The 23,281-nt window shown below is 37.2% G+C and overlaps 1 protein-coding gene across 2 annotated transcripts; it reads right to left on the bottom strand.

The window, feature by feature from the left end:
- Positions 1 to 2,281: 2,281 nt before the first annotated feature.
- On the bottom strand, positions 2,282 to 23,206 carry TUBGCP2 (tubulin gamma complex component 2). 2 transcript variants are annotated; one of them, XM_072425234.1, is made up of 18 exons: positions 22,955 to 23,206; positions 20,531 to 20,690; positions 19,357 to 19,485; positions 18,082 to 18,255; positions 17,815 to 17,974; positions 17,330 to 17,537; positions 15,985 to 16,184; positions 14,891 to 15,080; positions 14,518 to 14,663; positions 14,068 to 14,248; positions 13,409 to 13,589; positions 10,026 to 10,198; positions 9,724 to 9,852; positions 8,415 to 8,535; positions 6,710 to 6,853; positions 5,313 to 5,441; positions 4,944 to 5,107; positions 2,282 to 4,509 (listed from the first exon to the last, which is right to left on the bottom strand). In XM_072425234.1, exons 2-18 carry the CDS (start codon positions 20,678 to 20,680, stop codon positions 4,398 to 4,400), a joined length of 2,691 nt encoding a protein of 896 aa, XP_072281335.1. In that variant the 5' UTR covers positions 20,681 to 20,690; positions 22,955 to 23,206; the 3' UTR covers positions 2,282 to 4,397. The 2 variants fall into 2 exon arrangements, with proteins under 2 accessions (XP_072281335.1, XP_072281334.1); XM_072425233.1 differs by having other exon boundaries at positions 22,904 to 23,206.
- Between the last annotated feature and the right edge of the window lie 75 nt (positions 23,207 to 23,281).

Genomic DNA, 23,281 nt, shown 5'->3' on the forward strand with positions numbered 1-23,281 from the left:
AATGAACATTGGACCCTTTAGGTTCTAATGCTGTACTGACAATACCATGTGGTTTGTTTTATTTGAGCCAGGCTTCCCATGGATGGTTTTCCCCTCTTTCTCCCCTCTTCAGGCAGTCACTATCCTTTGGAAAAGGGACTACAGGGGGCTGTTGGCCATGACTACCATAGTTGCTCACACTGATTCTGGCACACTGGCCTGGCATTCAGCAAAAGCTAAAGAGGATGAGAGGGGGTTGGCCCTTGCTTCCAAAAAAGGTATGAGCTTGCTTAGGATAGGAACTGTCTGTGCAAAGACTCAGCTTCAGGGACAGAGCCTTATGGTAATGTGGCATTGCCCCCTGCTCACATCGGCAGGTTTAACCAACCAGGTTTTAGAAGCAGGGATCATTTGTAAGTGATTTTGTTTGTATTAGGCAATGAGAAAGTTAGTTTATTATCTGCAGACTAGGTCTATATTAATTTTTTGACTGGTGGGTATATATAAGTATCAGTTCCAGCCTGCAAATATTTTGTCAGTCAATATCAGTCAACACTTGACTCACATATTGACCCTGGTTTGATCTATAAAACTTGACCTTTAATTTTCAGTCTTAAAAGGACACTCACATTTCTCACACTTCTCACATCTCTTGGTCACTTAGCAGTCAATGAATATATTATTTTCTATACCTTAAAAATTTATAAATAAAGTCCACTGGACAACTGAACTGTGGCAAAATATGACCAACTATTGTTAAGATTTAAAACAATCTAGAATAGCTTTATTAAAAATATGGTAATAATACCATTAATAAACCAAGATATAGGAACATTTTTAAACTGTATTCAAACCAACAAGAGAAATTAATTATTTAAGTCTGTGCTATCCAAGTCCAAAGGAAGTGGCTTGTCGCTGTCATAGAAAATAAAAGGTATGTTTTAGCTCCAATTAGTTCAACATTATCCATAGCTAATAGTACATATGAGATTCTATTTGCTATATTTCTCCTACAGACAACAAAAAAAAAATATACTTTACCCTTGAACTTGATAAGTAGTGACAAAGCTCTTAGCCATTTCAAATTGTTTTGCTTTTTAATCTGCCAAATATACCACTAAAGGAACACCTTTTTTCTTAGTAAACAGACTCAGTAAACAAGTAAAAAAGTCAGGGCCACACTTGTTACTGAAACTCCATACCACTTTGTGCTGTCTTTCAGGTGTTACCTCCTGTGATAACACAGCCAATCCAGGAAGGGGAGATCTATCAATCTAACTGGCTGTTGGTGAACAAACAATAGGTAAACAGTCTAAGCACAGGGTGGAAATACTGACTTGAACATAATCTCCGTAAATGTTGTCACCCTGATAGGAAGCAGTCATAGGTGCATATTGGCATTCAACTGACTTAAAAATGATCACCTATCACAACAAAATGCAGAATGCAGATTATTTACCTAATAAGCCCAGGGTGTGAGAATGAATCCTATAGAAAACAATACTTTTTATTTATCATATCTGCATTGTAACATTGAATGTTGGTGTGAACATGCCATCACAAATCATAAGGCACTTTTTAAATAAAGATAACAATAACAGCATAATTTAAAATGGGATGTTCCAGATAAAGTGATAATTTGTGAAAGTAAGAAAAATAAATTTGAAAGCATTTGTAAGCTATTTTCCCCTAAAACTTGCAGTTTTAATCTGCTTAGTCAGTATCACCTAACTGCATCCAGAAGTGCCTAACATGCAACACAATATTATTGCTGTGCTTTTTGTAATAGGTAGTGGGGGCCAGAAACATTCAGGCTTAGAGCTAGATGATGCTGGATGATATTTAGTCATCCATTAGGAGGTGGGGCTTCACATTAAAGAGAAGCCCACCGTGTGCAAGGAAACTAGTGTAAGCAATTACAGTGGAGGACAGGAGCCTGTACAACTGTGCATGGCTGTTGGCAACGCTGGAGTTCAGCTTTCAAATTTCTGCCAGTGAGCCCTAAATTGTGTCTCTAGCCTATCTTTATAGAACTTCAGGCAAAACAAAAAACACTTTAATCTGCTAACTGACATAACATTTGTCCTACTCCGCTATAATCATTTGATGAGTTTACAGTGTAAGAACAAGTAATGTAGGTTTCCCCCCAGGGGAATCCAAGAAAGGGAATTCCACAATGCTTATAAAAACTTGGAGAGGATAATCATTTTAATGAATTGTTTTTCATTGTCATGTTTAGTCCAGATGTCGATGACGTTTTACCCAACTTAACTACTGACAGTAACATGAGTGGAATCTGCAGTTTATTTTATTATATTTTATTTTGACAGTTAGTGTAAACACAGCTCAAACAGCAGTGCAACAATATAAAAATAGGTCGGATTAATTGCACATTACATGACATATTTTAGTGAAGCTCTGCATAAAAGTATAAATTAGAAATATTGCCGTATCATACTTAAACAGTGATAGCCATAACAAATGTGTATAATGTAAAAAAACACCAAACTCCAGGTAAAAAAAAATGAAGGGCAGAGGAGAATCTGTACTGCTCATAGTTAAGATGTGGTCTGGTTAGGAAATGACAGGATGATGGAAATGCATTGTAGCAGATTTAGTCTTCAACAAAGTTTGCATTCTACTGTGGGCATACAGTGTGGAAATGTGACACTTCTAGAAAAGATGGACTGTGCTTTACCACATTCGTATAAGGAATACAGCATGTGAGACACAATCTATTTTTTAAAGCACACGCATTAAACAATTTTGCAGTGGATTACATGTAATTATTAGTTTTACCACTGGCCAAACATGAACAACTACAAAGCCTACAAATTTCAATTTATTTTTGTAGATTTCCATGATTTTATTAATTTCAACATATTAAGCTGATAAAGCCAGATTGCTAAAAATATTGTACTGGTATGCACTGCCAACTAACTTTATTGCCTTTCAATCCTTGATAGAAATACATAAAATGACCCTTCTCCTCAGCTCCAGGTTCTCCCAGGACGGATGGATGGTATAGATTGCAGCTACCGTTGGCTAAATCTGCACCAGTACTAGGTAATAATGACGTTTTCATGTGAATTATGCTCAAAATGTGCAAAGCAGCAATGGGCAAGAAACTGCGCTTTAATGGAAAAGCACAGCGTGTTTACACTACAATCTACATCTCAGATGAAAAATGTGGGTTTACTTCAAACTGTATTGCTTGCCGAAACGTAAATACACCCAATAAAAAAAAAACATGGGACCGTAACATGGTCCAACTGCTGCTTATGGTGTGGTTAAACTCTCATTATCTCAGGTCTATCTAAATACATTCTTGACAAATATAATATAGTTTGTTTTTGAAGGGAAAAAACAAGCTCTAGCCTTTGTTCTTACAAAGCAGTCTTTAAGTTCCAGTCCAAGTGGATTGCCAATGCAGAGATGATGGCAGGCAAGGGGAAGCATTGAATCAGTCTATTCAAAAAAATTAAAACATTTCTAGGCTTTGCAGGATTTACAATTTGAGAGGATTTAGCGGGGGGATGATCCTAATGATTTGTGTAAACACAAGCATGAACCGAAATGGCATTGGGATATACATAATTGACAAAGTGACAACTCAAATCCGAAATAGAACCTCACCCAGGATAATGACTGAACAAAATTGGCATTATTCTTCTTGACATAAAAGCAGGTGAAGACTATGTCAGGGTAGAAATGTTACTTCCATGTAATGTAATAAATATCAGCAAGAGTTACACTTACACATTATTTGCTTGCATGTACATATATTTCAAATACATGTGATGACAGGCCCACTTTAAGTGTACTAAGTACTTTGAAAAGTAGGAACTTTAGGAAATTAATCAGTCCTATGGAAGTAATTCAGCTGCTTTATTTAAAGTGAACTTTGCTTAAAAAAAGGGCATTCTATTTTTGAATGTATACTAAGCTACACATTTGCAGCTTAGTGTACATTTTCAGCATACCTATGTGCTTTGGCGAATAAACTCCCATGTGCAGGAGTTACATTAATCCAGCTTGGCCAGATCAGGTTGGCCAAAATTCTGGAACCCAGAAAAAGACCAACCAAAGAGGCAGTTCTGCTTTAAGGATGAATGATAAATAAATTGCTAAAATGTTAAAGCAAGCAAAGTTTTTGTAGAGGTAACAATGGTGGCAAGATAGGCCTTATTTAGTAGTTTTGAAAAAACCTGGGCAGTTTAGAAGTGAAGGCTTCAGTGATCTAATCCTAGAAAGAACAGTCAAATGGACAGAAGGTATATTTAAAAAGTTACTTAAAAAATTACTTAATTGCTGTGACTGTAAATAAGTAAAATTCTATGAACAATGGGTGTGTGGAATGAAGGAAGTTCCAGGATAGCTTCCAACAGAATCTAGTCATTGTTTTATTATAGGCTGTGTCACTGTGTAGCCACAGGCTGTCGTGTGGGTAATGCCTGTGAAGTGATTTTTTGGCTTCTTTCTGCTGACAGTCTCTTCAAACGTTCCGTATAGAAGCCATTGAAATCCAACCTGTGAAATAAAATGTTTAAAATAATTAAATATTACTAAGGCAAGATAAAAAACTATGGTCAATAATGTTCGGTAAGATGTAAGATTTCATTGTCCATACATTGTCTATACCAAAATTCTGCACATGTATAGATTCTGAGTTGAAAAAAATGCATCCACAAAATAGTTAATAGAATTGCTGTTCTTGTTATTTATGTTTAGGTCCTGAGATAATGTTTACAGCACCAAAAGCAATTAAGTGATTATAGTAAATGAAAACAACCATGAAGCACTCACATTCAAGGAACTGCAAGTTTAGCAGTGTAGTCTCAATATGTAAATTATTATAGTATGATAAAAGCTTGATTACATGTTTACTTATATCTATATAAATGATCTAGAGGAAATAACTTTTTTCAAAAAAGTGTATTTTTTAGCTGTAACAAATTTCTTACCTGTATATGATGTTGATCATGCTGTGCTCGCAGTCATTGGTACTGTACACACTCAATTTATCAAGAAGGTCCATGAGATGTGTAGAGAAGTTGCTGTCAAAATTGTTTATGGTGGATTCAAAGCCAGAGGAAGACTGAAAAGCATCAACATGTTCTGCCAGAAACTAAAAAAGAAAGAATAACCTTTGTTACGAGCAGGAAAAAGGGGGTGTCTTATCTTTTCCACAAGAATCTGAACAACCTAGAAAGCCCTGGGCAGAATTGCAGTAGGAGTAAACATCTAAAAAAACAGGTGCTTGCAGCTAACTACTACCGAAGGTACTTCCTTAGTTTAGCTGTAGATTTATCTAAAATTGCTGCCTTTACTACCTTTGAAGTGAGTTTTTTCTTTATCACTTCTTCAGTTTTCTCATTCTGTGTGGGTGGTCCCATCATAGTTCCATGTTCCAGTGTCAAACGCTCCATCTCTGTCTGCACCTGCATGCTCTGTGTAAATCGCTGAAAAAGTAAAAAGGATTTTCCATGAATACTTGCCGTATAATATGTGGATAACAAATGTAACATGTGGACAGTAATAATGCAGATACACATTATATTACTGTGCCCAACAAATGTATTCAATGGCAAGTACCTTGAACTTTATACATTGCAGTTTTGTGTCATGCATGTGCATCCTTTTCCATGTTCAATAAAACTCTTGTGTGAGGTTAACAATAGTTTTTGATCATTAAAATTGTAAGCAGGGTTTTAGCAAGTAGTTTTAAGGAGTAACAAATTCTGATAATGTAGCAAAACCTAGTAATTGGAAATCCAGAAGGTTTTATATATTATATGCTTGGAGATTTAGAGCTAGAATTCCATGTGTATCACATATACTTGAATATAAACAGATCCAAATAACAAAACTGGAAAACTACATTGACTCAAGTGAAAACTTAAGGAACAAAATGTCTCTGCTACTTCTAACTATCTAAACAGTAAGAAACAGAAATAGCAAAAAGATTAATGTGAACAAATACATCCATGGTGTGTTATTATAAACATTGTTTGAAAAGGTGGTACAATTAAAAAACGTGGGCTCAGTCTGCTCATCTTTTTACCCCCTTACATAATTACATGCAATATACTTGCCAGCAAGTAGATGGTGCTGTGTCTTCATGTAACTGTCCTATATGGCATGGATTTGTTAGGTACATTACATAAGGATACTGCACCATCTAGTGGCCTCATTATAAACAGATATTATGTTTCTATTTGCAATTTCGAGGGGAGTATATATGGTAAATTCTTTTTATTGTATAACCACAAAGATGTATTTTTCAGAAGGTCTTGAATGTAATTTCTAATGGGTGAAGAAAGTTAATACACACCAGTCAAAACATACTTGAAAATGTAACTGTTATATCTATTTAATAAGTGCAACACAGTAAAAGTAAGAAGGGACTGGCTAGACTTCAACAACATATTGTAAAATTCAGGAGTCATGTGAATGTATATGCTTCCTAATATTATACAAAGAAAATCTCACAATTATTTTATGAAAAAAAATTTGCACATTTAAAATATTTTTTTTCTAATTTTCTTACTTCTTTGTAGTCTTCCGCATTGGAAACGTATACGGGCAATTTCCCATGTTTTATATATTCTATTTTTGTTAAAAAAGGATATGAAATACAGTTGTTTGTATATGTCAATAAAAGATGATAGCGCCATGTTGATCAATAGCAACACCAACAACGAGCAAAGGAATGTCTGTGGGAGCTTACCTGCATGCAGTTCGTAAACATGACGCACACAGACATAAGTTTGGAGAAGATTTTGAGTAATTCAGGATTGGTAAGCATGCAGTCCTTCAAACAATTATCAAGAAAGCTTGTGTGGTGGCTTAAGACATCATCTATGTTACAGGCCTGTTGGTAAGAAGTAAAAAATACATCAGGCAGTCACTTTAAAGTTTTACACACTTTTTTTGTAACTAATGCAGCAATCATAGAGAAGGTAAAGCTACTTCTAAATGAAAGATGGAAGACTATATTTGATAATTTCTCAATTTCTTTGCGTCACCTGCAGCTTTTTTAAAAACAGTAATAATTTACAATATGCTGCTACTGAAATTTTAAACATTGATCAAGGCCAGGAGAAGTAAAGGCCAGAAAAGGTACACTTACACACTCAATTCAGGGCAGTGAAGCTGACAATACAACAACACATCCCAGCACAAGAACATTAAAAAAATGCCCTATTTTCAATTTTCAATGTACCCCATTCACACAACACTCTTGGTGTAAATCTGCCCTTAACAGGAAGAACATTTATACTTTCTACCTATTTATTAAAAAAGGTTCAAGAAATTATGTTATATGATACATTATTTTAATGGCAGATTACTTCATAACATACTGCAAACCTTAATCTAATCATTTTAGTAGTTCTATTTTTAAAGAAAAAAGGAAAAGAAAAACTCAAATAATGCAATATTCTATAATTAAACACTGCTATTTTTATTAATAATAAAAATATTAATAACTACTACACCTAGTGGCCATTTTAGCCTTTCAACCTGTTTAAACTGACAACGGCCACATAACCGAGAGATTCAGCAAACGTGCAATGAATTTGGTCAAGCTGGTCACTAAAAATATCGACCAAATAATAGGAAATGATTCTAAGAAATCTGCTCCAGCTGGATTAGTTTTCAGAGGATCATTCTAATAGTCATGGTCCATTTCTATGTGAAGGGACAGCCTTGTAAGAGAATTATTTTAGCAAAGCTATCAAAATTTCATGCTTTCTTTAAAACTGTAACATTCCCTTCAGCTCCAGTCTACTGGAGTGTTGAGTACGCAATACAGATCTTAAAATGAACAGTTAACCTCAATTTTAATAAAACACAGAATGGGAAGGCTTTCACCTGCAGGAGAGATACGTGTCTTGCCAGCACATTCATAATTGTCCCCACACTGTCTACAGGGCTGTGCATACAAGGGAGTAAATTTGTGCCATCAATCAAGACAAGCCAAAGCCTCAAACACAGAATTAGATTGGGCAAAGATATTGGCAAGGGAGCTCACACACATCACAGGTGGTTAGAGAAGTATACTTCTCTTTTAGAATGAATTGTGGCTGTTGCTTTCAAAAAAAGATTCAGTTTGTGTACAGCAAGAAAACCAAGGAGAAAAAAAAAAGGTTTAACTAAAACCTTTTTTGATGCTTTTAGGTTTATTTAAGAAACTCTTGTATACAAGTCATTACTAAAAGAAACGGTCATCAAGAAAAATTTTCAGGCTGCTTACATAAATGCCCGCAGTTATCACTTACTGATACTGTCCTTGCAAAGCAATACATTTTAATACATTAAGACATAGAAAGTTTATCACAGGAACTTGTTTTTTTTTATAAATGTATTCAACATTACCAAACCAAGGCTTTTAAGGATATTTACTGTACACCTTGCTCTTTATTGTTACTTACTGACTTGAGGTTTTTCTCAAGTATATGCCAAGTGGGCTCCATTACTTCAAACATCATATAATACTGGATATTCTGTACAAAATTCAACATCCTCTGGCGGAGTGTAAAAGCCCCTGCAAACCTGGCAATAAAAAGAAAGAAACTTAAAAGCAAAGTCAAAAGTAGTAATCAATGCAAACACTAACATAGAAATTGCCCTTAAATTACCCTTTCACTGACTATTTGTTAACAGTACGCAAATTAGATAACATCAGAGCAGCGGTCGCAACTGGCAAAAACTGTAGAAAAAACTTAGAAAGTTGTAAATGATCTTTCTGATAATATAAATCAGCTAACTAGGAGATTAATGCAGAATGGACCTAAATCTGATCACTGTGATTGATGGGGCTGCTCACTCCTCATTACCAATCCTGTTTTTCTCTTTAGATATGTGCTTTTTAATTTGTTTATGAGTACTAAAACAAACTGTAGATCTCTTCTGTCTCTGCAAGATACCACAAATCGAGCTGGATGTCAGGATTATGTAAACTCTGGTGTGTATGCACAAAGACTACAATATAAGATTTGTTCAATGACCAAAGAAAGATGTCAGATCAAAGAAAGACCGGGGGTGGCAGAGCAAAGAGATGGAGGGACAAGTGAAGGCGCCCATATGTATCAGCACTACAAAACACCAAACTATGTGGAAAAGTGTCATTTATCTGTAGGCCTAGATCTGACTTAGTTACGGGGACTAAATAGAAAAAGGCCTAAAAATAAAATATAGTATATAGTAGTAAAGCCTTCTAAGAAGGTATTCATATGTATCATTCCATTACAAATCCAAAACAAGAAAAATGTTTATAATTTCAGGCCAGTGGGCAAGGCCATACAAATCAGAGTTAGACTTGTGCGTCAACTATTTTACTTACCTATACAAAAGTGTCAGTCACTGCTCTAGTGGCTGGGTCATTCATTTAATAATAGGTATTACAGTCCTAATGTTTAACAACTAAGTTCCATTTTGTTTGGCCGCTGATTAACCCCCTCTTTTCTCTAACTATTCCTAATTAGCTCATTTTATTCTGTCTTTCCTTACCTAGTTCTTTCTCAGAATGGTTTAATATTTTTACCATTTGTGCCCAAACTTTTATTTTTTGCTGTAATGTTAGCTTTCATGAAACAATTTAAAATTGATCTGTGTATAAATAGTTTGCTTTACCTCATATTCAAACAGATTGGAAAATAATTTTACCTATAGCACAATCACTACTCAACCCAATCAACCCCATACTTTTGCTGTGTACATTTCCAACAGCACTAACTTTACCATTTAGCAGAATGCAGGGAGAACTGCTTAGCTGCCTTGTTGCTGATCCAAACATTGCACAACAGCCTTTCCACGTGTTTACAGTAGAACAAATGGCGGAAAAGCATCTGGTAACGTGTCAGAGCCTTTCTGCAGATGAAAAAAAAGAAATACAGATAAAAATAATGTACAACGCTAACAGATCACTTAAACATACCAAATTTTTACTTTGTTTCAAAAGTGGAAAAACAAACCAAAAAGAGATATAAACAGAATGATGACATATTGGTCTGAAGTTTCTGGTCAAAGTAGCTGTACTTTACCTGTTTATTATTAGAGAAAGAGGCCACTTTACAATATAATCAAAAGAAAAGGCCTCCAGACCACTCAGTGCCAGCTCAGTGGGGTCAGCATTAATCAAGGCTTTCTCTTGGCGGGTTTCAATTGCAAGGACACGGAGAAGCTGGGTGATGAGATCATGAGGCATCAATTCAATCTGAAAATAGAATGAAGCACAAGTCATTTCCCAATTCCAATACAATTCAGTAAGTAGGGAGAATTACCAATACACAAGGGCTTTGAAATGTGCAAGTTAAAAAACCCATTGCTTTGTCATTCGCCTTGAACTTGTATAGTCATGGTGGATGGTGCCCTTGATAAGTTCCTCATTTTACCTTTTCTCAAACAGAATACAAACACTGTAATTCAAAGCTTCCCAACCTGATAAATACTTTGAGTTTACAGTTGTCTGACAGAATGTATTTCAAGCCATACACTGTCACATTGATACATATTAGCATTAGATGATTTACACAATATAACTATTTTGTTGTGTACCTTTAGTCAGTTCTAAAGTTACCCTGTACTTTTTACATGCAGGGAAAAGTAACACATTCACTAAAATGCTGCTCCCTTTCCCCATATGTATACTTTAACTTTTAATTTACTTCCCACTTCTCCATTCACTAATGGGAGTAAGAAGAGTTAGTTCCAAGCCACTCTGCTCAGGGTTTACATACAGCTTAGGTTTTTCCAACTCCATATGACAATGCTCGGGTCTGGCTACTTGCAGCTTAGACAGCTAGCACTGCATCAACAGAGGCAGGTTAGAGCCAAATACTCCTTCTATTTGAAATAATGGGCATTTTTTCTTTCATAAAATTACATCATCAGACCTTCAAATTAAATGTGAAATACAACTTTTCTGGGGAACAAACAGGCACACCTGACATTCTAGACCAACTGCTTGAAGCAACAGAGAAACTATTTCTAAACTGTACACTAACGTTACAGGAAAATGCTAAACACAGGATATTCTTTGCTAATATGATCAATATTTGCTTTTGTGATCAATCTAACAAACGAAGAGCTCACATTGCAAAACATCAGCAGTCATCTATTAGTGTTCTCAAGATTACAGGTTTCGATGTCTTTGTAATTACTGATGCAGAGCATGTAATGGCTGGATTTTGTAAAGTTTATAAACAAAGTTATAATTCTGTTCTGCAGACATTATCTGATGATACTCAACAAGATCTGCAACTACCAATCTTTCTCCAATTAAATTCAACTCATAAGGAACAGATGGATTCTAACATTCAGTAAGCTTTGTTTGATTCAGACTCAGGTAAAGTATATGGTCTACACCATAGGTTCCCAATGGGGGTGGTATTGACGCTAAAAAAAATAGGGCATTTCTTGTCCAAGACATATTAAGAGGGCATCAAGGACAAGCCGCCAACCCCTTGTGCAATACCCATAGGGATCCCTCTCCCTGTGTGCTGTCCAGCTCACACAAATAAGATAGCAATCTTTTATCAATGACAGAAAAGTCCCACCTATGCATGCCTGTTCTCGGAGCCCAAGCATCCTGGGATTTGTGACATATGTATCCCAGGAAGCTCTGGGAATGGCTTTGCCTTTTTGTTTTTTTTTTTTTAAAAGGTATTTAATGAAAAAAGGGTTATCCACCCTTCTATATAAAGAAAAAATTGTGGTGATAGGCTATTTCAAGAAAAGGATCCCTAAATTGAGTTTGCCTATTAGTGACCCCCAAGGGCCACTTCCATAACATTGAGCATTGCCAATTGTCTGTGCGCTGTGGTGCCTTAAATTTAAAGTTGCCTGCTCACCAAACTTTAAGGCTGCGTTCAGAGTGGCGGTGAGGTGGCACTGTGGTTACCCCTTCTTCATGCCATGGAACCCTGCTTAAGGGGTGACGCTTCGTACCACTCACTGCCGCCTTCAGTCAAATCTGCAAACACTGCTGTGCAAGGGACTGAGCGGCTGGTGGGGTGCCTGTTACACATAGCTGGCCACTTGCCACCAAGCTCATCTGACTAATAATATTATCTTATTTTTTTATATATAATATATATATATATTTTTTTTAAATTATATTTTGAGCAATACACCAATATTATTAATATCATCTAATAAAATAATTAAAGAAATCTGTCCTTGTTTTTCAATATATAGTATAATATAGCGAATCACTAGTTAAAAAAGTGCTGCTGTGACCCAGGGGTCAGCAAACGCCGGTCTAGCCAGTATTCCAGTCCGTCACCCCTAGTTATTTATTGTTGGACCTGGCCTAATTGAACTGTTGCGTTATCACGAGTTCCCACACAGTAACCCCAATTACTATGCCTAAAGAGCAGAAGCAACGTGCAGCTACCAGTTTTCGGAAGGTTGACCTCGAACATTGTGTCTTCAACACCGAAAGGACTGATGAATTATTCTTCGTCCAACGCAGCAACAAAGCCCTGTGTTTAGTGCGCAATGACACCAACAGCACTTTCAAGCGGTGTAAATCTCAAGGGGCATTTCGATGCCAAGCACACACACATACAGAGACATTCATTGACTTCTACCATCAGCTGCCACATGCTTAGTTTCCAATGTTGTTAGCCCATGCCAAGCATGTGATTGCAATGTTTGGCAGCACTTATTTGTGCCAGCAGCTGTTCTCCAAAATTAAGTTTTGTAAGAACAAGCTGCACTCTTAGCTCACTGATAGTCACCTAATGACATTCAGTTGCTGAACTACTCATCATTAGAACCTGATATTGTATCTGTCTCTAAGAACATGCAACATCATGTTTCCCATTTAAATGCCATCTTGACCTCCGGATATGCCCTAGTAGTTCAAAAAATTTGCCGACCCCTGGTCTAGACAGACTATCCTGTTATATAAAAAAAAATTCAGTCCAGTTGTGCCCATTCTGTAATTAAATAATCATTGCTTTAGATGCTAGGAAATTAGTCGAGTCCATAAACAAGGCCATTGTTGTGGTGTTTTTGAAAACCAAAAAATGACCATTTGGACTGTACCTCTTATATGTCTAAATCCTTACTCACTTACTCCTATTGTCAATGACCAAACAGGCTTTATCTCTTGTAAATCTATTAGTACCATTGTCCACATAGTGCAAAATATAGCCTTCAAAGATTTCATTTTTTGTACCTGAGCTATGCCATCGCTTAGTAAAGATTAAGCATTTGACTCACCACCAACTTCTATGGCTTGCCCTACTTGGATTATTTTCAAAGTAAAGTTCAAACTAGATTCAAATCCTTGAAAACTTTACCTTAAACTTTCTAATGATTGGTTTGCTTTTCACAATCATTACAGAAGTTATAACTTTGCTTTTCTGTCAGCTACCAGAACCAGAATCTAAGAATGCAATATGTTCTCCGTTGGTACCTTCAGATCATCTTTAAAAGGGTCTGTGTTGGCAGTACTCATTCGTAAAGCTAACTCCAAAAGAGCCTCTAGCCTGGTTGGAATTATATCCTCCACTGTTTTCTTTAACTCCTCCTCAGTAAGATCCATGAAATGCACAAAAAAGTCTCCTTGGTCCATGAGGAAATAATGTTTAATAGACCTAAAAAGGAAAAGAATTTACCAGATTAAAAAGATTTTTTTGGTCAGTGAGCTTCTTTGACTACCTCAGGTCAATTAATTTGTAACATAAAAAGCAAAGTATTTTTCTATCATTGGGTCAATATATCAAGTTGCTAGGAAGTTTGATACTTTAGAATTGGCAAAATGCTAAAAGATATCAAAAGCAGAAAGGCCACTAAATAATCCGGAAGGGTTTGGAGAAAAACAGTGATGATCATCCAGGAAGCAAATCTATTCACTTGGCCTTGGAAATGATAGTGTAGTTAAGGTCCAAGTACAGCCACATGGAGCTCAATAGTTTGAAAATATTACATGTTAAAAATTATGAAAAGGTTTATATATTGAATCTTCAAAGTATGGGTGAAAATTACTGACAGAGACTACATTGATGTCATTTTAAAAACAAGATGCCACTTTAAAAACTAAAATAGGTATCATTTGTTTTTGTGTTCTCATACCGGAGATGTGCCACCAGCTCTTTCTCTTCCATTAAGAAGTCCAGGAGCACTTTGCTGGCATAGCTATAGGCTTTTTCAATCTGCTCCACGTAGGCACGTTCCTTTAGAGTATACACAATCTCCTTTGCATCCGGGCATGTGACATCATGGCCGCACTCTCTTACCACATTTAGGTATTTTCCTGGATAACAAAGTTCATAAATAAATTATTACAACCAAGAGCTAATCATAATATAATTTTTTTCAAGTGCAGGTTACAAATGAAAGCCAATATTTCACTGGCTATGATGAGCCATACTTACATAAGAAAAGCCTCAACAACATATTTATAATTTAGCCACTGATTGTGAACTAAAATTTTTATAAGTAGTCATTACAAATAGGTAAATAAACATAAAAGACACCAACTGAATGATAAGCAAGGCAAATCTGGTAAACAAGGCTTGTTACCTGTACTTAGAATCTTGTCCGCCACCTTCTGCAAGAAGGAAGGGATCTGTTGTTGTACAATAGTATAGCGCTGATCCCAGTACTTGTCATTATAATCCTCCTGGATTTTTTCTTTCTGCAGCTCATGCTCCTCCACCATAAACTCACTATATCAGACACAGAAACCATTAAAATATCTGTAATATAAGACTGAAATAATAATAAAAAAACACAATAGTAGCTTTACACATTTATGATTATTAAAACAAAAACAAAAGGTAGAACATCCCTTTGGCCTTGGTGGAATATTTGAAATAAGAGTCATCACTTAAATAACTCCATCCTTTAATTTGTTTGGAGTTACATAACTGTCATGTACATATTTTTTTCTTACCTGTAAGGATCATTGATAATTCCTCTATAAATCCATCTCTCCAAAATTTCAAAGTATGGCGTGCTGGCTGCCTTAGTTAAATACAGACATAGCTCCTGGGCCTGGGTATCACCCGTATAACCAAAGGTTCTGTCATGCAGCAAACTGAGTGTGGCACCCCCCAGACACTCTCCTTTATCCAATGAAGTTGCTGACAAAAAGCAAAACAAATACAAGTTTTGGTTCAGCAATATAAACTACCAAGGTGCTTTAATAAACCAAGCCAAAAAAAATGCTGCACTTTTTAGTGTATATTATGAGGTCTTTAATTAGCAAATGATTTGCATACAATGTGCAACCCCAGCAACTGCAATCTCTGATAGCCAACCAAGACAAAGATGTGCATAGATGTAAAACATTTAAAATTTTAATACGTTCAAAAACATGTACAACTAAGGTTTTTTTGTTTTGAGGTTATTAATCAAGCTGGAATTTCATTTTAAATTGATAATAAATCAATGAGATTTTCTTGTTTTGTTGCTGTGTGAACCTATAAAATGCTTCTCAAAACTGCACAAAGGAAAAATATAATTAGCTATTATTTGTATCTGTAAATTGGCAAATGCCAAATCTATCTTGGCATAATGTATTATTTTTCAGTTATTTCAATCCCATTTGTTTATCCCAAAATGTAAAGTAATGACTAGTTATTTAATTTTTATCAGATAAAAATTTATGGTGGCTTAATATGACTTTTGCAACATGCACCTTTTTTCAACATGATCACCAGGCTACAAATTTAAACAATGGCTTTGACATTTCTCCCTCTAAATACCATTTTAAAATCTAAATAAAAATCTGCAACTGATGCTGACATTTTTTTCACACAGTGGTCTTCAGTAAAAGTGGTAAAGGTAGGAAAAGCTAAATCATGTACGTACATAACACCCATAAGCAAAAGAATTAAACAAGAATGTATTCTATTCTACTAATTGATATTTTATGGTGTAAATCCAACACATCCTATTAGTACATAAAAGGACATCCAAGATTTGTTGTTCATAAATGTAATGAGATACAGGGTTCTAATTTTTGTGATTATAAAAAAAACTTACCAAGAGACGCCAATACCTCCATTGTCCGGAGTGTAGGCTGGATGTAAAACCATAGTTTTTGCAATGAAAGTAGACCCTGACGTTGCAAGTGCTCCAGTTGAGTAATGAGTATCATGTACTCCTTCACTAGTGTCCGCATTGCAGCACTTAGAGCATGGTTTACTTGACCATATTCAAAAGAAGACTTTTCTTCAATAAATCTAGGAAGGGTAAAAAATCGTGTGGACTGTAAAAAGGGATGCAGCGACTACTAGCACGTGCAGAAATAATAGATATAGAAGAGATCAAGACCGAGCTTATAACAAAAAGGTTTTTAGGTCATTTGGGCATCAGATGTAATTTTTTTGAGCACAGTCGATTATTGGGCCCAGTGATTCCTTTATTGCTAGACACAAAGAATATTTTAGTGGTTATTTTATGGCAGATTAGAAGATATTTTGACCTAGTGGAGTTCCAGCAATTTACAAAGTCCATAGTAATGTCACTAGCTTGACCTCAAAGGGGCTCATAATCTAATGTGCCTACTATAGTCATGTAGTTAACACAGTCTAATGGCCAATTTGAGGGGAAGCCAATTAATCCAACTAAATGTTTTTGGGATGTGGGAGGAAACCTGAGCACAGCAAACACGTGGGGAAACATGCAAACTCTTATGCAGAGAGTGTCCTGGCCTATATTTGAACCTAGGAACCAGCATTGCAAAGACCAGAGTGTTAACTTCTGGGCCACTGTGCTACCCACTGGGCTGTTTTGATAGAATGCAGTTGGCTCAGTGGATAGCACTCTTGCATTTGCAGCAAGGAAGTTGTATGTTCTCCCCGGGTTTGCGTGGGCTTCCTATGGGCACTGCGGCTTTCTCCCACAACTCAAAAAACATGCAGTTATGTTATTTTGGCTTTTAAAAGAAAAGTCCTTAGGTTGTGTTAATGACATTAGACTGTAAGCCCCTTTGAGGGAAAGTTAGTAATATGACTATGGACTTTGTAAAGTGTGGCATGAAATATCCACGATATATACCAACTAGTAATATTAATGATAATGCTGTGTGTAATTTTTTTTTTCCTATGAACCCTGCCTCAATGTGGGCTAGATATAACTGTTATGCTGGGCTGAGGGGAACTGATTTCTAAAAACAACTAAACAAACTGTGTTTATCTCACTTAACAACACACTAAAACCTACATAACAATTATTTTTGAAGTTTTAGTACCAGAAGCATTAGCAATCTTTAAAAGGAGTATTAGGAAGGCTTACCAACCTCCTCACATATTCATTTATAAACTGAAAGTTAGCAGAATCACAAGCAGTATTTATTGTATTGACTTGAATGAGAATGATTCAGTACCTGGTAACAGTGGAGTAGCTAGCAGCTACTGGCAGGATTCTGCTCACCAACTCCCTTACAGACAAGTCTAGGTTTGGATCTACTGTAAAAGAACGCATTTGTCTTCCAACCAATGGCTGTGCAGTAATGTAGCGCCCATCAACTCCAATAAGAATGTAAAGCAGGTCTTCTACAATAACTGCCTCCTGAGCAGGGAGAGGAAGTGTCCCTGTAAGTTAAAAGAGAAATTACTGAAGCTGAAACACAACTTCATTTTTTTAGACAACAAAACTGAGCAAGTCTGAGGGCTGCCTCCCAATAAAGATACAACTTAATTTTAATGATGAGACCTCAATTGTTCAACAAATTGTAAACCCAAAACAGAACATGTCCGACAAAGTAATGTTTGTTACAGTAAGAAATGTTGGACTCCATCTTCTTTCAATATGTGTAGAGTAAAATATCTCTAAAGCAACAAAAGTGAAACTGTGTGTATCCAGGCATACCTATTGGTACTGTAACATCTGTACTTATGTTAGAGAGTGAAGGGAAGTCGCCTATTAGTGCTGGCCTCTCATAAACCCAGGATGGGAACACAGGAATTGGCTGTCCCACATTCTTCTTATTCAGCTTGTCTCTAAGATGTTTCCGTAGAACTTCCACGGGCTGATGAACCAACAAGAGGAGCAAAGACAAAATGTCAGAATAGACTGACTATATACTAAACATCCACAACATTCTTACACACTTTTAAAAGAAATGCAATATAGTACCTGAGGGCCAGCTGTTGTTGAAGCAGTCACATTCCCCAGTTGCCTCCTTAGCTCCTCCAACTCCTGCAGGGAAATTTTGGATGTGCCAGGTGGGATAGGAATGCTGCTAGAAGCCGCACTACTGGTTGTCAGTTCAGCTCTGTCTTTAGCATTCTGTTGCAAATACTGAAGAGTCTTTAAAAAAAGAACAAAAAATATAGATGTAGACAACCCTTTTATTCAGTAAAAAGTATAAAATAAAAAATTGGTTTATTATTTTTTAAGTTAAACAACTTTTTTTTCCAAAAATGGGTGATGTAGGAAGAAGAACCCGACAGAAGAGAGAAAAAAATGTCGGTGCCAGGTAAAGACAGATACCGGGACAACGTGGGACCCAAACGAAAAAACCTCCTGACAAACAGAAGAATCTGTGCCATTAAAGGTAAGTGTGTTTTTTTTATTTTTTTTGTTCCCGCTTTAAGGTGCCATGTATTAACATGGACCATGTGGCTTGATTTAGCAAAAAAACCTTACTGAAAGTCTTACAAATTTTGTAAAAGCACACATAAATTAAAGACAAATGATGAGTTATTGTTTTTCTGAGACAAAGTTGGCACTATAGTGTTCAGGTAAAGTGGCTGCTCAGATAATACAATCATCATCACATAGTTCTTTAAATAATTATTGATTACATCTTATGTTTGAGGTTAATATTACTATCTAATTCCAGAATTCTCCCCAGAGTTTTTTTTAAGTTGGGTGGTGACACCTGTATTGTGACTTAACTTTTCAGTAACCAACCCAAAACAGCTGGGTGGTTACTAAAAAGTGCGCGGTGGTGCGCCGGCTAAAAGGGGCTGGGTAGAACACTGAAATCTGTGTAGTGAAGATGAATCTAGTCATCGTAAAGGTTAATGAGAACTAAGGAAACATGAGCAGGATGCTTTAAACCGGTGGACCCGGTAAAACAGTGGTCCCCAACCTTTTGGAGCTTGCGGACCACTGAATCTACGGACTCCTGGTCCGGAGTCCTGTGTCACTCAAAGAGGAAGAAACTTCCCTAAGTGTCGTCATAGTGCCAGAACCTACCCAGAGACACAACCCGCCCACCGCCTCAAGCCTGTGATCCGTATGGGAGACATGGTCCGTGGCTCTGGCTGCTGCCTTCTGCAGACCCTGCTGAGGGGGTTCACCAGCCAGAGCCGCGGACCACCGCTGGTCTCTGTGCTCTCGCAGCCCACCTGTCAGACAGACCCCTGCTATAGACATCCGTATTAAAATATAGTCTTGGCCTACCTCCTTGTCTTCTGTGAGCTTGGAAAGAAGATATACCAATGGGTCCAGATTACGGGCATTCTTGGACTTTAATTCTTCATATTTCTTAAGGAAATCTTCCGGTGTCCTTGAAAATTCTGCTATTTTCACCTATAAAGGTGTTGTATAACATGTATGGTATATTAATCCAAATGGATCTAGATTTTTTTCTTAGAAAAACACAGTTACCACAAAGAAAAAAGTATTGCAGTACTGGACAGGTATGAACAGGGCATAAAGTACATCAAGGTATAAAATGCAAATGGAACAGTCTTAAACCTCCCACCAACACGACCAGCAGGCAAAGTCTTAAGGCCAACAATGAAGCTGAACAGACTGTCCTGTAGATGCCTGCCTAAAATTCAATTTGGAAGCTGAATTAGGTTTAAGCATAAGAACATGTTGTAATGGGGCTGTCATTTCTGACCTACTTCATTGTATTAAAGTTCTGAAGCCAAATAATAAGCATGACAGACTAACTAACATCTTCAGTTCTGCAATGGCACCCTCGATGTTTCACTGTGAACCTAGCATGTTTGTTAGTGTCAGGCAGACTGGTCTGAGTATTTAAAAAACTATATGTAGGGTTTACAGAGAATGGTGTGAAAAATTAAAAATATTCGGGGACTGGGAGTTCACAGGGAGTGGTTCATGCCAGAGGTCAGAGGAGAATGGCCAGACTGGTGTGAGCTGATAGAAAAACAATAGTAACTGAAATAACCATTTGTAACAACTAAGCTATGTAGAAGATTATTTCTGGATGCACAACACGTCAAACCTACAACCAGATGGGCTAAAATATCTGAAGATCACAATGTGTGCCACATGTATCTGCTAGTTACAAGCCATGTCACAAGGCTCAAATAACCTCAAACTGGCTTGACATGGCATCAAGTTCACCCAACTCAAATGGCCTACACAGGCACTGTTTGGATGTGGTGGAAGGGGAGATCCACATCATAAACGTGCAGCCAAAAAAACTGCTGCAGCTGTGGACCAATATACTTGAGGAATGGTTCCAGCATCTTGTTGATTCTATGCTAGCAAGGTGTACCTAATAAAGTGGCCAGTAAGTGTATATATTTCGCTGTTAATGAACCCGTGGAGGTGATTTCCCATGGCAAATCATTATGGGAAAAAATGAGCATAATATTACCTTGGCACTGTGAGTAGACACACTTGTGGTGACATATGGGGTGCGATTCTTCTGCAGAAGGTCAATGTAAAGCTCTGCTCCCTCAGTCCCATGAACACGGAGCAAGCTGATTAGCTCATTCACATCGTGATGAATTCGGAATTCACTCATTGTGAAACATCTGCTGTTTTAACAATGAAATAACAAGAATTAAAACAGACAAGAGAGAATTACTGAGGTTTAGTTACTTGCATTTAGTTGTATTTTTACACATGTAAAGCTATGCTTCAGTTAGATAAAAAAAACACAAAAAATTGCAGTTGTTTACTTATTAACACATCCCTAAGGGTATTTATTTTTTAATGGCAGCAATGAATGCTCCTGAATTTGATATGTTATCAGGATTTCAAAATGCACTGTAGAGAAGAATTAAAGCGTACCTAAACTCTGAATTTTCACTTTACATAAAAAGATAGACAAAGTAAAAATTCTGTTTGTTTGTGTTTTTTTTTAAGTGATCTAGGTGATCGAGAATGAATGGGAGCGCACAGTTTCCTGGGATACCTACGTCATGCATCCAAGGTGGCACTTGGCTGCTCCTTCCTGCGCAGAAGGAGCCCTTTTATCAATAGGGAAAAAATTGCCAATCTCCTGCATGCGCAGTGAGATCGGCAAGTTTTTTTCCTAATCTACGCCACCTGATCTGGCGCCTACGTAGGAACAACCTGGAAGAAAAAGAGAAGATGGCAGCGCCTGTTGCGCCGATCAAAGACGGATAACGGGACGAAGCAGGACCCGATGGAACAAACCTCCTGATGGATCAACTGCTCTGCAAGATTGAAGGTAAGTGGGATTTTTTTTTTTTTATGTTTTGGGTAGTTTTGGGTTTCTTTCTCTATATGGGATGGGATGGGAGATGGGAGAAGCAGCACAAAAATCCAATGGGTTGTACTGCATTCCAAGAAACATGTTGATGGGAGGAGAAAGCAGCATGCCAGGAGATGAATTCATCAGTCTGCTGCTTCTCCTTTCACTGCTCAATAAAAGCCTGTGGGAAGGACGAGACCTGCAATTTTTTAAGGCAGCAATAAAAATAAGGTATTTTATCCTGCTAGGCTGTGTTGCAGAGCTGTGTAAAAAAAAAAAACTTTTTTTTAAAATTTTTTCTACAAGGCTAATAACTGCAATCTAAAGCTGCAATTAGTTTACACACATTTATCCCCCAACATTTAAACACTCATGTTTAACGTTCTTATTTATTCCAATGAGCTACACCAGAGCGTATAGGGGTTCACATCTTTGAGTAATAAAGGAAAAAAACATATGTAAAATGTTTGAAATGGTTAGAAACCTTTGGTTTGGGTATTTAAGAATAATGTCTGGGTAGTTTTTCACAGTAGGTTAGGATGAAAAAAAGACACAAAAGTCCATGAAGTTCAACCACTAGAGAGATAAACATATCCCAGATATAAAACCCTATAGGACATAGTTGGTCAAGAGGAAGGCAAACAAAACCCTGGTACAATTTGCTTCAACAGGGGAAAAAATTCCTTCCTGATTCCATGAGGCAATCAGATGTTCCCTGGATCAACAGTCACTGTTATTTTTACTTTAAAGCCTTAATAGCCAGTTATATTCTGTGCTTCTAGAAAAACATCCAGATTTTTCTTATCTATAGTAGTTACTGAAACTACTTCCTGAGGGAGCTGATTCCACATTTTCACAGATCTTACAGTGAAGAATCCCTTCCTTATCCGGAACATAAACTTCTTTTCCTCCAGACGCAAAGAGTGCCCTCTTGTTCTTAGTAATGATCTCAAAGTAATTAATGGGGAAGAGGGTTCTCTATATGGACCATTTATATATTTATACAGGGTGATCATATCCCCACTTAAACGTCTCTTCCTAAGGGAGAATAGATTCAATAGATTTAGCCACCATAAAGGATCACTAAGCATCTTCAGGAAGGCAGTACAGTCACTTGGGTTTCACAAACGGTCTCAAGCAGGGAAAATCTATCATCTGTAAATGACATCTAGGATTAAATAGATCTGTGGATTTGTGCTGGGCTGAACTGCTGAGAACTAAAAGTCTGTGAGCCATAAACACCAGATGGAGCTTATGGCCAATGCCAGAAGTGTCCGATGACCAGGCCTGGCGTATGGTGATTTGCTCTGGACACATGAAAACTATTTGAATGGAAAATATTATCTAAATATATTTTTTTTGTTAACCATTCTCCCATCACAGGAAGTGTCATGATGGCCATGCAGCTTCTATCAGTGATATGGCTCCCTGCTATAAGATGATACATTTGTAATATTATACTTTGTATTATTCCTTCATTACAATACTAAACAATTAAGCTCTCAGGAATTTATCAGTCACACTCACTACTGATATGGTGAGCAGGGAGGATCAGGAAAGAAGCCAGGGCTGCTTCACCTGTCATGGGAGCTCAATGGCTCGCTGTCATCGGCTTCTCCCTGGTCAGAGAGGCTGCATACAAGCACGGGGAGCACCACCGGATACGTCGAAGAACGAAATACCGGGCACCGAGTCAAGGGGTACCGGATGAAGTCTCCATGACAACAGAGCAGCGGGAACCGAGCGCGGGGCTCCGCAGGGAGTCGTGGAACGCAAGAATTGCCGCACGTCAGGAAGATAGATAAGGCGTGGAACGCAAAGTGTCGGACGTCGGGGTGCTAAGCGAGGCATGGAACACAAAACGTGGTAGACGTCAGAATCCTAAGCGAGGCGTGGAACGCAAAG

This window comes from Pyxicephalus adspersus, chromosome 10 (genome assembly GCF_032062135.1).
Source record: "Pyxicephalus adspersus chromosome 10, UCB_Pads_2.0, whole genome shotgun sequence".
Lineage (NCBI taxonomy): Eukaryota > Metazoa > Chordata > Amphibia > Anura > Pyxicephalidae > Pyxicephalus > Pyxicephalus adspersus.

Excerpts from the sequence above, each read along its gene's own strand:
- TUBGCP2 (XM_072425234.1), bottom strand. The coding sequence starts at position 20,680 with ATGAGTGAATTCCGAATTCATCACGATGTGAATGAGCTAATCAGCTTG. Across the intron at positions 17,538-17,814 it reads AGATGTTACAGTACCAATAG|GGACACTTCCTCTCCCTGCT; the intron begins GTATGCCTGGAT and ends TTTAACTTACAG. Across the intron at positions 5,442-6,709 it reads TGTTTACGAACTGCATGCAG|CGATTTACACAGAGCATGCA; the intron begins GTAAGCTCCCAC and ends TTACTTTTTCAG.